Source organism: Amblyraja radiata, chromosome 5, assembly GCF_010909765.2.
Source record: "Amblyraja radiata isolate CabotCenter1 chromosome 5, sAmbRad1.1.pri, whole genome shotgun sequence".
In the NCBI taxonomy this organism is placed as follows: domain Eukaryota; kingdom Metazoa; phylum Chordata; class Chondrichthyes; order Rajiformes; family Rajidae; genus Amblyraja; species Amblyraja radiata.
The window spans coordinates 54,053,294-54,072,211 of NC_045960.1; the positions used below are offsets into that span (position 1 = coordinate 54,053,294).

Consider the following 18,918-nt stretch of genomic DNA (forward strand, 5'->3'; position numbering starts at 1 on the left):
AAAGTTTCTGCTTCCACTGCTCCCTGGGGCAGTGAATTCCATAAATTAACCACCCTCTGGGTGAAGAAGTTCTTCCTCATCTCAGTTTTAAAAGAGCCCCCCCTTATTCTGCAACTATGTCCTCTAGTTCTAGTTTCCCCAATCATTGGGAACATCCTCAGTGCATCCACCCGATCAAGGCCCCTCACGATCTTATATGTTTCAATGAGATCGCCTCTCATTCTTCTAAACTCCAAAGAGTAGAGTTCCAGCCTACTTAACCTTTCCTCATATGTCAATCCCCTCATTGCAGGAATTAATCTTGTAAACCTTCGCTGCACTGCCTCCAGGGCTAGTACATCCTTTCTTAAGTATGGACCCCAGAACTGTACACAGTATTCCAAATGTGGTCTCACTAATACTGTGTACAGCTGCAGCAAGACCTCCGTGTTTTTATACTCAATCCCCCTAGCAATAAAGGCCAAAACTCCATTGGCCTTCCTGATTGCTTGCTGCACCTGCATACTAACTTTTAGTGATTCATGTACTAATACCCCTAGATCCCTTTGCGTTGCATTACAACGCAGCTCCTCCTCATTTCTGGCAAGATGGCCAATTACCACTATTTGATTATGTTTTATGTGCAGTGTGAGTATGTAACATTTCAGCAGCTTTCTTGCAGGATGCAAGGAAAAATCTTAATAAAAATTAAACATGCAATTGTTAAATAAGTTATTAAATAAATTTGAAGGCTTGGTCCACCGACAAGACAGACCAGGATGGGTGGAGAACCAATCACTGCAACATAGACACAATGAGCAGAGTCCCATTTACAGTCTACCCACATGCACACTTTTCCTACGCAAACCCACACACAGGTCATAAAATATATTTTTGCCCACTGGCCTATTCAGCATCATCTGCCCCGCCAGGAGTGGATCCTGCAAACTTTGAGCCACCTCAGAACTCAGAGAACTGAGGTAGAAGTAAGCCATCCTCAACTCTGAGGAATGCCCATGAAATTAAAAATTATCTGTCAGGATGGTCTCTGTTTTTCTTCAATTTAGACCTCTGGTTATAGCATCACTGGTGGTCTCTAACCTACATATCTTTTGCACAGTAGCAAGGTTTATACATTTAATCCATGTCCATAACAACCTGAAAGTGGCAACACAAGTAGACAGAATGGGAAAGGCGACATATTGTAGGCTCACCTTCGTTAGTCGGGGCATTGAATGTGTCAGGAAGTTTTGATGCAGCTCTATAGGACCTGGGTTAGATCGCATTTGGAGTGTTGCGTGCAGTTCTGGTCACCCCATTACAGGAAGGGTGTGGAGGCTTATGAAAGGGTGAGAGGAGTTTTACCAGAATTATGCTTGAAGTTTGTGGGAGGGAGTGGGGGAGGGTGAAAAAAAACACATAGGTATGATTGAGACAAATTATTATTGCAGCCTTGAAGCCAAACACTAACTTCCTAAATGAGAGTAACAAATATTCTCATTAATTTAAGTGAAGAAAATAGTTTCAAATTATCTATTTGATTTTGGGTTTCTAGAATATACTTTTTCTGAAGAAGGGCCCCAACCCAAAACATCACCTGTCCACGTTTTCCAGAAATCCTGCATGGCCCACTGAGTTACACTTTGTGTCTTTTATTGATATAAAGAAGCACCTACAGCTCCTTGTTTCTGTACTTTGAGTGTTAAAGTCAAATGCAGCCTAAAGGAATGAATTTATTGTGATCACATGTGCAATCCACAGGACAAAATGTTAGGTGAGGATAAGGCTACAAAGAAGCTACCCATTTCAACTGACAGCTCATCAAGTTGTTTCATTTTAAATTGATATTCTTCAGACAGTGACAAATTAAACCCTTGGGCTTTTAAAGGAGTCATAATGGATTCTGTTTTTTTTAAGAACAGATGATGACTTTTGAGCTGTGCAAGATGCAGAAACTCACACTTTAATAAATTCTTTGCAATCACTAGACATTGCATAATCTATCTATCTATCTATATCTATCACCATATCTATATACTTTTTAAACTCTGTGTGTGTGTGTGGGTGTAAGGCGTTTTGCATTTGATTCGTTACTCCGCGCAAACCAGACGCAAAAATGCCGACATATTTACCATTTCGCTAGCGATTTTACTTTTACATTCGCACATCCACTCCTTGGTCAATTATTTCCCCAGATTTTGAGTAAAATTGATCACAAAATTCAAACAACACTCAATTTTTAAGATCTAAACGGCTCTTACCAGCTGCTGAAGTCACAATGCCCACATGCCGACAAATCCAGGCCCACCTGCCTCCAGTATGCCTCCAAGTACTCTCGCGCCATGCCTCCCGCTGCTGGACTCCAGCCCGCCCGCCTGCCCGCTCACTCCAACCCCCCCCCCCCCCCACTTCACCTCTCTCGCCCATCCTTCCTTCCTCTCCCACTCCTCTCCCCCCCCTTCACCCCCACTCGCCCTCTCCCCCCAGACAGAGCAGAACGCCGGCTGTTGCCAGAACCGCTACAATAGGCGCAATGGTCCTTTCTATAGTGAACCCTGCTGCTGCTCACAGTCTCTGATGGGGCCACTTTCACAGACTTAACCGTGAGCGGCCCCCGCGTTTAACCATGGCCCTGGGAACTCGGCATCTGATGGGGACGAGGAGGCTTCCAGAGGGAAGGCAGGGACAACTTAGATTCCAGCAGCATAGTGGCTCCGTTAATGGATTCATTCCACAGTGAGTTCAGTTCGGTAACAACCCCCCCTCTCCTCCCCCCCCTCTCCCCCCCTCGATAACTTCGCATTTATCCACATTAAACTGCATCTGCCATGCATCTGCCCACACATCCAACCTGTCCAACCCTGCATCCTCATAGCATCCTCCTCAGTTCACACTGCCACCCAGCTTTGTCATCTGCAAATTTGCTAATGTTACAGGGCTCTCATTTAACTTTTTTCCCCTGTTGCCAGCCGGGCAACCTTGACAGCTTTTTAGGTTGCCAAATGAGAGCTTAGGTGGTCATTTAAGATGGTTTGCATGACGCGTGCGATAATGTGCTCGGACGAAGTGCGTAGTTACCAGTCGGAATTATGCTCAATGAAGCATTCACATATTATGTTCAAGAAGGAACTGCAGATGCTGGAAAATCGAAGGTAGACAAAAGTGCTGGAGAAACTCAGCGGATACAGCAGCATCTATGGAGCGAAGGAAATAGGCAACGTTTCAGGCCGAAACCCATCAGTCTGAAGAAGTGTTTCAGCCCGAAACGTTGCCTATTTCCTTCGCTCCATAGATGCTGCCGCATCCGCTGAGTTTCTCCAGCACTTTTGTCTACATTCACATATTATTTCTGCTTCCAATTACTCACAAACTAAACATATTCACCAATCAAGACATGATATATACCACAATGACATGCAGCAAAATTATAATACAATATTTCAACTCTTTTTACACATTGCAATGAATGCAATTTCTATGAGTTCTTTCCACTTCCAAACAAAAATGTGGTTGGATTATTCAGCATATGATCAACCTGTGTCAATAAATCCTGGACCATGGTAACATATATGCTTAACCATGCACACTACAGATTGATGCAAGCATGTTTTCTGTGAAAGACCGAAAAATACCATGACATTGCCATAGCATGGGTCGTTATTGCTATTGGTACAGAAACACTCTCGCTCCCCACATAATTTATCCACAAAATATACAGGTTGCAAGGACATTTCTAAAGGCATTTTATGATAATAGCTGTTAAAACCGACTATACCCATCCGACAGGTTAAAAATTACACTAACTAACTAACTGACAAGAGATGGCCAAAGGACATAACTGCAACAAATGTTCTTTTGGTAATATGTTTAAAGGTGTCAAAACGCCACATTACTGGACATTCAGATTAGATGTAAGTGTTGTGAATAGCAATGAAGATACCCAGTTTGTATGCACCAGATTAATTTTTTTTTATTGTTAAACGCTGTTTCCATCATTCCCACTTCAGAATTAACGTTAAAATTTAAACTGAAATATCTCCTGATCAAATTTGTGATGTATATGACCGATTGTAGAAGTAAAACCTGGATAAATCCAACGTATAGTTGTGAATGTTGCTCATTAAATAACGACAGTACTGATACTCCATATTATGAGCATTGATTTGTAATAACGTGTCAATGGTAGCAGTGACAATCGAACACTGCGGTTTTAATGTTTCATGTGTTCACAATTTAATTAATCCATCTTTATGGACTAAAACAAATAATAACATTGGGAATTAAATCACATTTGATTGCATTCCGTTATCAAACATAGTCAATGTTCGCTCTGAAGACATTTCCAGCACAATAGGGTCAGGGGGTGTGTGAATCAGTGCGGGGTGGATAGATGGTGGGGGGGGGGGGTTTGGTTGAAGTATGTAAAATTGTGAGGGGAGAGCACGGGGGATGTCAGTGGTATTGAATGGGTGGGATCAGTACGGGATGAATGGGGGGGATCAGTACGGGATGAATGGGGAGGATCAGTACAGGATGAATGGGGGTAGACAAAAATGCTGGAGAAATTCAGCGGGTGAGGCAGCATCTATGGAGCGAAGGGAATAGGCAACGTTTCGGGTCGAGACCCTTCTTCAGACTGTTCCCCCCATTCTTCTTGAATGGGGGGGGGGGGATCAGCACAGGATGAATGGGGGGGGGGTGATAAGTACAGGATGAATGGGGGGGGGGTCAGGACAGTGTGGATCGGAGGGTCTGTGCAGGATGAATGGGAGATCACTACAGGATGAATGAGGGGATCAGTATAGGATGAATGTGGGATCAGTACGGGATGAATGAGAGGATCAGTACAGGATGAATGAGGGGAAAAGTACAGGATTAATGGGACATCAGTAAAAGATGAATGGGGAGATCAGTGCAGTATGAAAGGGGGAGAAGTGCAGGATGGATGGGAAGGGGGGTCAGTACAGGATGAATTGGGGGACCAGTGTAGGATGGATGGGGGGGTGGCAGAATTAATGCGAGGTGGGTAGATGGGGGGGGGGGGGGGGGGGTGCACAGGGGATGTCAGTGAGGACTGAATAGAGGCGGGAATGGGGATCAGTGCTGGATGGAGAGGAGGGGTCTCAGGATAAGGGGGGGGGGTGGAGGGGGGCGTACAAGAGAGAGAGAGAGAGAGAGAGAGAGAGAGAGAGACAGAGAGAGAGAGAGAGAGAGAGAGAGATAGAGAGAGAGAGAGAGAGAGAGAGAGAGAGAGATAGAGAGAGAGAGGGGGAAGGGGCAGAGGAGATGAGGAGGAAGGAAGGTCAGCGCTCCTCAGACAACATCGCCCCGCTGCCTTGGCCGTCCCTGTCCAACGCCAAGTGCCGCTGCCAAAGGGGGAGGCGGTTGGGATCTCCTTGCCACCACCTCCCCTCCTCTGCCAGCCAACAGCAAGGTGCGGGGCCGAGCTATAGGATCTTTGGTGCAGCTGCTTCAGACGGCGGATGGAGGCCTCCCCCTCCCTCCTCCCTCCTCCCGGCCTCGGCATGCGAGAGGAGTTGTTTTGAAAGCGCCGTTGGTGGAGTGGTAGCAGCGGCCACTATAAGGGCGGGCGGGGTGCGGGAGGAGGAGGCGGTGGAGCCGCTATCACAGCTGCTGCTGCCTCTGCTTGGGGCCTGTCATTCGCTCTGACCCTTCGTCACCACGCACCTAGTATCTTTGCCCCGCAATGCAGCCGCCGCCGACACGAAACGTCACGTTCCTATTCTCCAGAGATGCTGCCTGACCTGCTGAGTTACTTCAGTTTTTTGTATCTATCGGTATAAACCAGTATCTGCAGTGCCAAGCCGGGCTAAATAACTCGGCGTTTAGGTTGCCCGGCGGCACTTTGGGTGGTCAATGGCACCCGGGCAACCGTTAATTTCGAGCCCTGAATAGGAGATGGACCCTATTGCTGACTACTCAGAACCAGCTTAAGGAAAAGGTAGAACATTTACACAGTCAGATTCCATTACTCCTGTTCCAACAAGTTGGATATCTCAGGATCACGCAGAACTATCGAGGACACAAAAAAATCCACAGCCTTTCTGTTAAAGATAATTTCTGCTGGTTAAGTAGTATCTACAGTACTTAAATCAGAGAGCGTTTGACCAGAAGCTAACAAGGATGATATGGCAGATAGACACAAAATGCTGGAGTAACTCAGTGGGATAGGTAGCATCTCAGGAGAGAAGGAATAGGTGACGTTTCAGGTCGAGACCCTTCTTCAGACGGACAGCAACCCCGAAAGCTCTGCAGCAACCCCGAAAACCCCTCCTCTTGGACTCCCCCGGATGGCGCTCTACACTCTTTAGACCTTCATATTTCCAACTGCCGGCGTGACATGAACCGTCTCAACTTTCCCACTCCCCTTACCTACTCTAACCTCTCTCCCTCTGAACGTACAGCCACTCACTGCAGCTACCCCCAAAACCAGCATCTACATTTCTTCCCTGCACAAGAATGATGTGGACATGTACACGGGGTTAATAAGGTTATTAGAAGTTATTTTGTTACTGTCATTGTGTCAAGATTAAGAAAGTTACTGAAGTTAATTCCAATAAATGTCTCTTGGAACTGGTATGGGTTTATTATTGCCATACGCACCGAGATGCAGTGAATAGCTGCTAACAGAAAACTAATTTTATTCTCTGTATGAAGAAGTGTTATCACAATGTAAATATTTTGTCACTTTACTTTAATATTATTAACTCAAACTCCATCAACAGCGGGCCTCTTAATTCTCTAATCCGCTAAATAATTTTCAAATTAATTTGCCGTTACGATGGTGAAACCAAATTTCAGGTGACGTGCCAATTCGTTAGCAGACTGCCAATTTTGTTCAAATATTTTCTGCCCAGAAACTAAATAATCTATAAGAGACGCTATCTCACAAAGACAACCAGTATCATCAAGGACCCACACCACCCTGGCCACACTCTCATTTCACTCCAGCCATCGGGAAGAAGGTATAGGTGTCTGAAGACTGTAAATTCCCGGTTCAGGAATAGTTTCTTCCCAATAACCATCATTCTACTGAACACTACAAACTCCAACTAAACACAAAACTATGAACTGCCTGGGTTCCACTCTGGACTTTATATTGCTTTTGCACTACATTGTTTTTTTGTATTTATTGAACATTGTGTTTGTTTATTATATTTATTGAGTACTGTGCTTACAAACCTGCCGCTGCTGCAAGTAAGAATTTAATTGTTCCATATCAGTACATATGACAATAAAACACTCTTGACTTGATAAGTGCATTGCACTTAAAACAATTTAGATACAACAATGGTTAAGAAGTGCTTGGAGTGAATTGGATTTGACTGGTAAATCTAATAACCCTGAAGTACATTGTAAGCCAAATAACAAATGGGTTTAAAGCTAGAATTTTATTGATGTACTTGTTGATGATAAAGTTAGTCATAGTCATCCAGCACAAAAAAGACTATTTGGCCCAACTTGCCCATGGCAAACAATATTCCCCCAACTAGACTAGTCCTATCTGCCAAATGCCCTTTAACTGTTGTTAATGTAGTTATTATTTGCTTTCCTATCGTTCAAAGCCACATCATCTTTTCTTCAAAAGCTTTATGACTTCAAGAGTGTTGGAGTGTTTATTTGTTACGTGCACCGGACATGAACCAGAACAATGAACTTCATACTTGCTGCAGCTTTAGACGCATTAGACGCAACAACAACTACAACAAATACAAGAGAAATAATCAGTTATTCTATATCCTGTTCCAGTGCAAAAAAGACTGAAGTATATTGAATAACCACACTAGTGCAAAGTTGCAAGTGGTTCTGTGCTGAGGTAGGGTTGTGGTTAGGGTTATGTTCAAGACCAGATGGTTGATGGAGAGAAGCTAGTCTTGAATCTGATGGTAATGATTCTCAAGCTCTTGTACCTTCTTCCTGATGGTGGTAGCAAAAGAGTGTGTGGTCAGGTGATGTGGGTCTCTGATGACATTTGCTGCCTTCTCGAGGCAGTGTTTCCTGTAGATCCCTTTGATGGTGGGGAGGTCAGTACCTGTGATGGATGCGACAACCTTCTGCAATCTTCTCTTGATCTTGAACTAGGTTTTGATGCAACCAGTCAGTATGCTCTTTACAATACACTTGTATAAGTTCAATTGTGTATTTAACTACATACCAAATCTCCTCAAATGTCAGAGGAAGTTGAGGCATTGGTGAACTTTCTTTGTGATTGGATCATTATGCTGGGCCCAAGACAGGTAATCAGAGTTGTGTACACCCAGAAACATGAAGCTATTGACTTTCTTCACTGCTGTTCCACCATTGACGACAGGCACATGGTTCCTTGGCTTTCTCTTCCTGAAGTCAACAAACAGCTCCTTGATCTTGCCAATGTTGAGAGCAAGATTGTTGTTCTGGCACCACTCAACATAACATCGATCACCCTCCTGTACTCTGACTCATTGTTACCTGTTATTCGTCCAATGATTACGGCAAATTTAAAGATGTCACTGGTGCTGTGTCTGGCTCCACAGTTAGGGGAATAGAGAGAGTGGAGCATGAGATTCACCCTGCAGCCTGAGGTGCCCCTGTGCTGATAGTCATTGAGGAGGAGACATTTGCCAATCTGCGTTGATTAAGATCTGAGGATGGAGGTTGAGGATCCAGTTGCCTGGGAGAAGCAGAGGTTCAATTTCTTGAGTTTGATGACGAGGTGAAAGGGATGATAGTGTTGAAAGCCGGCCTGTAGTTGATGGACAACCATCTACTGCACCTGTTCCCATTTTTCTGGGTCTATGATTTCCAAAGATTATTGGGCAGTACTCATTTTTTCAAGGAACATTCACTAATGTATTCCTCTATCCAACTGATAGTCTCTTGCCATAAGGAAGCTTGGGACAGAATGCATGTTTTAGGAGTCCAGCATTAGGATTACAAATAGACGGGCCTGCCGCTCATAACTGCGTGTAATTCATGCCTCAGTGTTGTAAATGCAATCCTTTAAGCTGCTTTTGACTATTAGAACACATAAAAGGTATCAAAACAAGGGACTGCAGATGCTGGTTTACACAAAAAAGAGATAAAATGCTGGAGTAACTCAGTGATTCAGGTAGTATCTCTGGAACTTATGGATAGGTGAAGTTTCGAGTTCGGACCCTTCTTCAGACAAAGTATATTCTAGAAATCCAAAATCAAGTGGATCATTTTAAACTAATAAATAGTCTCAATAATTTAAGGAAAGTCCTGAGGAAATCAGTGTTTGATTTCACGACTACAATAATAATTTGCATCAATGATACCTACGCATTTTCTCCCTCTCCCCCACCCGATCCTCCAAACCTCAGCAATCATTCTGTTAAACCTCCTCTCACCCTTTCCCAAGCCTCCACATCCTTCCTGTAATTGGGCAACCAGAACTGCACGCAGCACACCAAATAAAGCCTAACCCAAGTCCTATAGAGCTGCATTGTGACTTTCTGACTCATACTCAATGACTCGACCAAAGGCAAGCCTACAATATGCCGCCTTTACCACTCTATCTACTTGTGTTACCACTTTCAGGGAGTTATTGACTTGGATCCCAAGATCCCTCTGTACATGAAAGCTGTTAAGGGTCTTGCCATTAATTTTAACATTCAACCTCCAAAGTGCCACACAACCCCACACTTGATCAAACTAAACTCCATCTGCCATTTCTCTGCCCATTTCTGTAGCTGATTGAATGCACAAGCCCTGCTTCTGCATAAAAAGATTTGGGTTAGGAACCACCAGTGATGCTGTAACTGGAGGTCTAAATTGAAGAACAGCACACAGAGACCATCCTGACAGTTATTTATTCATTTCATAGGCATTCCTCAGAGTTGAGGATGGCTTGCTTCGACCCCAGTTCTCTGAGTTTGGAGGAGGCTGAAAGTTTTCATGCAGGATCCACTCTTGGTGGGCAGATGATGCTGAATTGGTCATTGGGTGGATTGTTTAGTGTGGTGTGTGTCCTTTTCACTGAGTTTGGTCTCTGCATGCTCCCACAGTGCAGACTCCTCACTCTCTGACATAACCTGCAGAGTCAAGGTCAAAGACCGGAAACATTACTTTTGTTTCTCTCCCAAGGTGCTTCATGACCTGCTGATTTGTTTCCAGCATTTTCTATTTTTGATTCAGTCCCATCACATTCATCTGGGTTAATTAAGAACTACAAATAATAATTTTTTATCGAAAATTCACCTTTTCAAAGTAAACGTCCAGTAATTTTAAACGTTCTCCCGATCTGTCTCCACTGATCTGTACTGGTTACAATAGCATGGTAGGTCAATGTACCTTTTAAACCTCACAGAATTGACAAACTCTGTTTCTTGGCCATGCAGTATTTGGCTATTCTCTTACGTGCTATTTAAGAACTGCCTGAGAAGCGGGGTGCCAAGATTTCTGAAGTCTAGGGTATCGAAGAAACAGCATCTTTTGCAAGCACAGATAATTCTCAGGCCTATATTAATGAAAACACAAGATATGGCCATGCTATTTTAAGTACAATTAGGCAAAAGTGTTTTGAGATGCAGCGTAGAAACTTGCATGTCTTTAAAATGTGGGAGGAAACTGGAGCACCCGGAGAAAACCCTCACGGTCACAGGGTAAATGTATACAGATGTCCTAGTGGCGGCGCGGCTCTGGCTGCAGCGGCTCTCCGGCAGTCCTGTTTGTTTTGTGTTTTTTGGGTTGTTTATTTTCGTTTTGGTTAGTCTAGTTTTGGTTTTTAGTTTCTGTTTGGGGGGGGGGGTTGAAACGGGGCTTGCTGTCTCTCCCTGCGGGGGAATGCGACTTTTATGTCGTATTCCCCTTCTCTGCCTCCGTCTGCGCTGAGGCCTAATGGCGGAGCTGGCGACCCCGAGGCTCAGGAGGCAGAGCCCGCCAGGACTCGCACTGAGCTCGCTCCCGTGAGGACGGCCCGGCTCGGGGCTGGAACAGTGCTGTCGTGAGGGGCTGTGACGCTACCGTGAGGACGGCCGGCCCGAGGAAGGAACGGTGCTCCCGTCGGAGTGGCCGAGCTCGGGGAGGTACGGCGTTCCCAGCCCGAGGGAGGAGCGGTGCCCGGTCGGGGCGGCCCAGCCCGAGGGAGGAGCGGTGCCCGGTCGGGGCGGCCCAGCCCGAGGGAGGAGCGGCGCCCAGTCGGGGCGGCCCAGCCCGAGGGAGGAGCGGCGCCCGGTCGGGGCGGCCCAGCCCGAGGGAGGAGCGGCGCCCAGTCGGGGCGGCCCAGCCCGAGGGAGGAGCGGTGCCCGGTCGGGGCGGCCCAGCCCGAGGGAGGAGCGGTGCCCGGTCGGGGCGGCCCAGCCCGAGGGAGGAGCGGTGCCCGGTCGGGGCGGCCCAGCCCGAGGGAGGAGCGGCGCCCAGTCGGGGCGGCCCAGCCCGAGGCTGAGACGGTAACGGCACTCACGTGAGGGCGATCCGGCTCGGGGCTGGAACGATGCTCCGGTGGCTTGCACGGTGTTCTGGCGGCAGTGGCCTGAGTCCGGGTTTCGGCCGCGGGCCAGCGGCTGCGTCAGCAGGACTGGTGAGCGGCAGCTTCGACCACCCCGGGCCGCGGTGTTTGAGCCGCGGGACAGGTTTTAACATCGCCCGGGGGGTATCGCCTCAGCGCAGAAGGAGGAAGAGGAGGGAAGAGACTGGAGACCTAAGACTTTTGCCTCCATCACAGTGAGGAGATGTTGGGTGGACTCACTGTGGTGGATGTTAATATGTGTTTATTGTTGTTTTTTATTGTATTGTATTGTATGTATGACTGCTTCAATTTCGTTCAGACTTCGGTCTGAATGACAATAAAAGGCTATCTATCTAATCTAATCTAATCTAATCTAATCTAAATGTACAAACTCCACACAGGCTGCACTTTGTAGTCAAGATCGAACCCAGTTTCAACTACCCAATCGTGGTTCTGGCACTTATACAACAGAGTACACACCTAACCTCACTTGATGCTCACACATTTTATCTCATCCAAAGCTCGCTAATGATTACACATGAACTGGACTCTAATGATTATCATTTCATCTTAGATGGACAGAAAACATTGCTTATTTTCCATTTTTATTGGTAATTTAGCTCCAATGTCTAAGTTGTGGCAAGATACACAGTGACATAGGATCTGGGATGACAAAATGAAAGTTGATAACGTCAGCTTGAGTCAGATTTGTGAAAAAGATACTATATCTATGCCTAAGTAAACTAACAATAGGATAATTTAAATCACATCAATTTCTGAAATTATGCATATTTTGCAGTCATTATGTTCCATTTAAAATCAGTAATTGTCCGCATTAACACACTGCAATTCCCTTGATGTTGGCAGAATAAAACAAGAAAACTTTATAGTTTTCTCAAACGAGAAACCTAATCTGAGGATTTTATTTGAAACTCACTGGCAAAAAAGAGCAACTGATGGGTTACAGGAAGGATTCATTTCACAAAGCCAGCACTCAAGATTCAAGAGAGTTTATTGTCATGTGTCCCTGATAGGACAATGAAATTCTTGCTTTGCTTCAGCACAACAGAACATAGTAGGCATTGACTACAGAACAGATCAGTGTGTCCATATACCATTATATAAATATATACACACATGAATAAATAAACCGATAAAGTGCAAATAAACAGATAATGGGCTATTAATGTTCAGAGTTTTGTCCGAGCCAAGTTTAATAGCCTGATGGCTGTGGGGATGTAGCTATTCCTAAACCTGGTTGTTGCAGTCTTCAGGCTCCTGTACCTTCTACCTGAAGGTAGCGGGGAGATGAGTGTGTGGCCGTGATGGTGTGGGTCCTTGATAATACTGCCAGCCTTTTTGAGGCAGTGACTGCTATAGATCCCCTCGATGGAAGGAAGGTCAGAGCCGATGATGGACTGTGCAGTGTTTACTACTTTTTGTAATCTTTTCCGCTCCAGGGCGCTCAAGTTGCCGAACCAAGCCACAATGCAACCGGTCAGCATGCTCACTACTGTGCACCTGTAGAGGTTAGAGAGAGTCCTCCTTGACAAACTGATTCTCCGTAATCTTCTCAGGAAGTAGAGACGCTGATGTGCTTTCTTAATAATTGAATCAGTGTTCTCGGACCTGGAAAGATCTTCAGAAATGAAGCTCTTGACCCTTTCAACCATTGATATAAACGGCACTCAGCTCAGGTTATCAAGATCACGTGCATTTCCATCAAGGGAAATAGTGTTGGGGTGCAGCGAGGATTACTAGGAGTTTGTTTGAGGACTCCAGAGGCAAAACATGCATTTAGAATGGTACATAACATTAAAAGATGTATGTATCTGCATAAAGTGACCATTCCAGACTAATGGCAGAACTGTCTCTGTTAAGATTAAATATTTTAGTTTAAACAGAGTAGCTTGAAAAATAAAAGGTTTCTGGTCAAATAAACACACCCCAACAGAAAATGTCACCATTGAATGTGGGGAATTTGGGTGGAACAAAAAAGCTCTGCATCGTTACTGAGCCCTCCATTCCAAATAAGATTGTCATTCTGTCTGCCTGTAGCTCTGCATTGGATCATCAATTGATAAAGACCACACTTGACAGAATGGTCGAGCAATCCCACAAATGTTCTTGCAAATGTTATATTTTACAAGGGGATAAACACAGTTCCTCAGTTAATTTATTCAAAATGTAGTTGGGCAACACGTCAAGAAAATCGTTGGTAGGAAGAAACTGCAGATGCTGGTTTAAACCGAAAATAGACACAAAATGCTGCAGTAACTCAGCGGGACAGGTAGCAACTCTGGAGAGATGGAATGGGTGATGTTTCGGGTCAAGACCCTTCTTCAGACTGAGAGTCAGGGGAGAGGGAGACATAGAAATGGAAGGGTAAGGAAGGGTAGGGTAAAGGAAAACACAGGTCAAAGCAGACGATGATAAGGTAATGTTGAATGGATCATTGTTAGCTGAGGGGAAGGTGACTAGGAGGCGTACAATCAGTAACATGTAATCAGGAGGACAGCAAAACTAGTTGGAGAGCTAGGATTGGGAGGGACGGAGAGAGAGGGAAAGCAAGACTTTAGAGAAATCAATATTCATACTGCTGGGGTGTAAGCTGCCCAAACGAAATATGAGGTGCTGTTCCTCCAATTTGCATTTTGCCTCAATCAGACAGTGGAGGAGATCCAGGGCAGAAAGATCAGTATGGGAATGGGAGAAGAAGTTAAAGTGTTTAGCATCCGGAAGAACACGTAGGTCTAGGTGGGCTGAATGAAGGTGTTCAGCAAAATGATCGCCGAGCCTGCGCTTGGTCTCGCCGATATATAGGAGTCCACACCTGGAACAGCGGATATAGTAGCTGAGGTTGTAGGAGGTGCAAGTGAACATCTGCTTCACCTGAAAGGACTGTCAGGGTCATTGGACAGAGTTGAGGAAGGAGGTTGCATCTCCTGCGGTTGCAGGGAAAAGTAAACTTTCAATCTGTCATGAGTCAGCCGATTTCAAAAGGGATTACAATTAATCTCAGCACTTTGTATTTCGGAAAGAAAAACTGTCCTGAGTAATCATAAGAAGGCTGGAATTAACAAAATTAAGAGGACAATCAATATAATTTCCCTAGGTACCATAGCTTTCTGATACATACGTTGAGAACTTATACTTGGACAGAGACTACGGCATCAACAATGGAACTTGCTAACCTGAAGTTAGAAGTGAAATGATGGGTGAAAAAAGGAAACTGGCAAAAAAAAACTGGACTGTACTGCTTCACGAAGGGAGATACTTGGGTTACATTTCTACAGCTAACTTTTAGTTTTTACTTTTAGAGATAGAGCGTGGAAAAGGGGCCTTTGGCATTCCATCCACGCTGAGCATTGATCACCCGTCCATACTAGTTCTGTTATCCCACTTTCTCATCCACTCCCTACACACGTGGCAATTGCCTGAAGTCAATTAACCTACAAACCCATACGTCTTTGTGATGTGGGGGAAAACCAAAGTACTCAGTGGAAACCCACATGCCCATAGGGAGAACGTGCAAACGCACAGACAGCAGCTGAGGTCAGGATGGAATCCAGGTCCCTGGCACTGAGAGGCATAGAAACATAGAAAACTAGGTGCAGGAGTAGGCCATTCGGCCCTTCGAGCCAGCACCGCCATTCAATATGATCATGGTTGATCATCTAAAATCAGTACCCCATTCCTGCGTTTTCCCCTTATCCAATGATTCCTTTAGTCCTAAGAGCTAAATCTAACTCTCTCTTGAAAACATGCAGTGAAATGGCCTCCACTGCCTTCTTGGCAGAGAATTCCACAGATTCACAACTCTGGGGGAAAAAATGTTTCCTCATCTCAGTCCTAAATGACCTACCCCTTATATGGCCCTACCAGCTGCGACACTCTGCCGTTACAATTCTGATCTTTTCAATCAAAGAAAAGTCTTTAATATAATCAAACTGGATTTTTGAAGGGTCACATTCAATATGCTATTCAACTTCTCGAGAATAAACCTCCCTCCTTCTGAAAAGAAATACACCCTCCTTTACTTCTCAATTCAATAAGACTAATGGAAGGAACATAGAAAAGCAGTAACAATTCTTAGTTAAAGATTAATCCCCGTACAAAGACCAGTATTTTTTAACAATGCAATTTGTATGTACTTCTGTAGGATAATATATGGTGCTTCACTACTTAATACTGAATTGTTACACATGTGATTGTTACTTCAAATTACACAAATATTGCTCATATTTGAAAATTGTAAAGATGTCAGAGCCAAGTTTCCAAAGAAGCTATTTGAGACTGAGCTGTGAAAAAAATAATTTTAACAGTATCTAATATGTTTTAATATTATTTCAGAGCGGAATTGGACAGAGCGGAAGGAGCAAAGAGGTCCTTCTGCAGTTGTACAGAGCCCTAGTGAGACCACACCTGGAGTATTGTGTGCAGTTTTGGACCACTAATTTGAGGAAGGACATTCTTGCTATTGAGGGAGTGCAGCGTAGGTTTACAAGGTTAATTCCCAGTCTGGCAGGATTGTCATATGCTGAGAGAATTGAGCAGCTGGGCTTGTACACTCTGGAGTTTAGAAGGATGAGAGGGAATCTCATTGAAGCATATAAGATTGTTAAGGGTTTGGACACGCTAGAGGCAGGAAACATGTTCCCGATGTTGGGGCAGTCCAGAACCAGGGGCCACAGTTTAAGAATAAGGAGTAAGCCATTTAGAACGGAGACGAGGAAACACTTTTTCTCACAGAGAGTGGTGAGTCTGTGGAATTCTCTGCCTCAGAGGGCAGTGGAGGCAGGTTCTCTGGCTGCTTTCAAGCGAGAGCTAGATAGGGCTCTTAAAAATAACGGAGTCAGGGGATATGGGGAGAAGGCAGGGATGGGGTGCTGAATGGGGATGATCAGCCATGATCACATTGAATGGCGATGCTGGCTCGAAGGGCCGAATGGCTTACTCCTGCACCTATTGTCTATTGATGATTATGGGTCCTATCAATTGGCCAAACTGTAAAGTTACAGGCAGTTTCATTTCCAATTGTGTAAGTGAATAGTTTTACATTTGTTGATTGTGGTAGCTACATTTCCAAACTTCTAAAAACTCAGCTTGTCAGTTCAGTTTAGTTTATTGTTACGTGTACCGAGAAACAGTGAAAATAATGTTCTGCTTATGTGACATTACACACAGAATACGCAAATACTTATATTATCTTGAGACAGAAAAAAGTGGGCAATTGAATATTTTAATTCCATGTGAACTATAGATATATAAATGTATTCAATCATAAAAAATATTAAATACTGTGTGTGTGTGTTGAGAAAAGGCATTGCATTTTCTCGTGATATTTTGAATTCAGGATAAACTCAAAGTTAAATCAAATAGAAAACATTATTTTGAGACAGTAAGATATCTTGAGAATTTATTTTGTTTTCACTGGGTTTTATTTCCCATGCCCCATATTATTTGTATGTATTTGTTTCCAAAAATTGTTATTAATAGGAACATAAATCTGTTTCAACACTTCCATGCCCCCCAAAATATCAAAATCAATCAAGAATTTTGCAATGTAGGAAATTCAGTCGGCAATTTGTACAATATAGATAGGAGGTTTTGGGTAGGGCCCATCTTTGTACTGAATGTGGAAGGGGTTGGGGGAGAAATCTGGAAGAAAGGAGGAGCAGGACAAAACGCGACAGATAAAAGCTGTCCTCCATAATGGCCAGATAATGCCTGTCTTTCACTTATGTTGATTGAGAAATAAATCCCGGCCAGAATACAAAACTATTCCCACTCTTTTTCTCAAATAATGCCAGAGGACAAGTTAGAAAGTCGACAGGTGTTAAATTTGGTCATTCTAATACTGAGCAGGGAAAGCTGACAACTGGCCTACAGTTGACACCTCAGAGAGGTTGAGCTGTAGAAGGGATGATAAGTATTATTCACTTATCAATACTGTTTCAGAATCCAGAAGATCCATCTGGTCAAGAATATTCCAAACATCCAGTAACCAATGAAAAAAAAGTACAAAGTACGAACGTGAGTAGAATTTACCAAACAATAAGCTAAAGAATAGCAGCATATATTGCACAGGCGCCAGGGCACCAATAAAGGTTAAAGTATGCCATATTATTGGTATGTATTGTTTTTCCAAATATTGACAGATAGGAAGAAAAATTGACAGATAGGAAGAAAAAAAGTATGATACTTCAAGATCCCATTATTTATTTAACGCGACAAACTCCGGTAAGCAAAAAGCAACCCCTACCCCATCCAGACGGGTCGTTTTTTAAGTTACAAGTCAAGTTACACTATTTAACAGCAAGGTAAATATTGGAGACATGGCATCGAAGCGCAATGGAGTAGCATGACCAGGCGCACGATCCGCCGATTTTCCAGGGAACTCAGTGCGTGCGGTAAATCCTCTCTCCTCCAATGGTTCCTCGAATTGCACTATTTTTGTTTATCTTTTCACAGGTCTATCTTAAATAGATTCCTCTGTTAAAGCCCTTAAAACGGCCATGCACCGGGAAATACGGATACATCAAATTACATTTAAACTAAATAAAACCCCACAATAAACTGCAGTGAGACGTTGCAGAAAGGGTGACCCCAAAACGAATGGCAACGAGGCAAGACTTGTTGTGCAACGGAAGCTTTGTGTTTTTCTAATGTTTCATTCACATCGAATGCATATTTATTTCAAGAGAAACATACTGATGGAAACTAATGGAAATAACATATTAAGCGAAAGCAGGTGAAATTGGGTTTAGTTTGAAACGGGGTTTGGTTCACGTTTAACCTTTTTTTAATTCACTGAAGTTTTCAATGGCTGTGCGTTGAAAACATTCACTCGCGCTAATCTGCCCGACGCGGCGGATTATAACCTACAGGTAGCAAAATAAGATTAATTAGAAACACCCATGAGCGGGGTTTGTTTTTAGTTCAGGGGTGTCAGTGAGCCGGCAACTCACACCGTCTAAAATCTAACCTTCACCTTCTACGTAAATTCCCGACAGGACCTGCAGGACTCTCGGGAGGGTGGAGGGGTCCAAGGCGTCGATGAAGTTCTCCAGGGTCAGAGCCATCCCTGCGCCGCGTGACTCTCCCCGGGCAGCGCTCGATGCAGTGCACAGAGGAAAGCGCCGGGCGCTGCTCCCACCCTCTCCCGCCCTCGGTGTCTCAGCTCCGCCCTTGTACTCTAGAACGGGGCAACCCTACTACTGACACAACCAGTCTTCCCCGTGCACCCTCCTGGCACTTCTGAATCTGATGGAGACTCGTAACCACGCACAACGTGCTCCTCGTCTTCGCTCACACCCCTCAAATACAAACACCTTCCACCCAGTCAAGCTCTTCTCTCCCCATCTTCTCACCTCCACTTGCCCACCCAATGTCTCCCCAATCCATCCAAGCAAGCTTCTCTCCACCTAAACCATTCTCTCGTGTAAGAAGGAACTGCAGATGCTGGT

The 18,918-nt window shown here is 44.4% G+C and overlaps 1 protein-coding gene across 1 annotated transcript in view; it reads right to left on the bottom strand.

The window, feature by feature from the left end:
* The window catches only part of themis (thymocyte selection associated), a 54,520-nt gene extending 35,858 nt beyond the window's left edge, over nt 1-18,662 (bottom strand). The window contains exon 1 of the mRNA XM_033021228.1: nt 18,444-18,662. Within this exon, the coding sequence (XP_032877119.1) occupies nt 18,444-18,534 (91 nt within the window). The 5' untranslated portion in view covers nt 18,535-18,662. The remainder of the gene's footprint in view (nt 1-18,443) is intronic.
* Between the last annotated feature and the right edge of the window lie 256 nt (nt 18,663-18,918).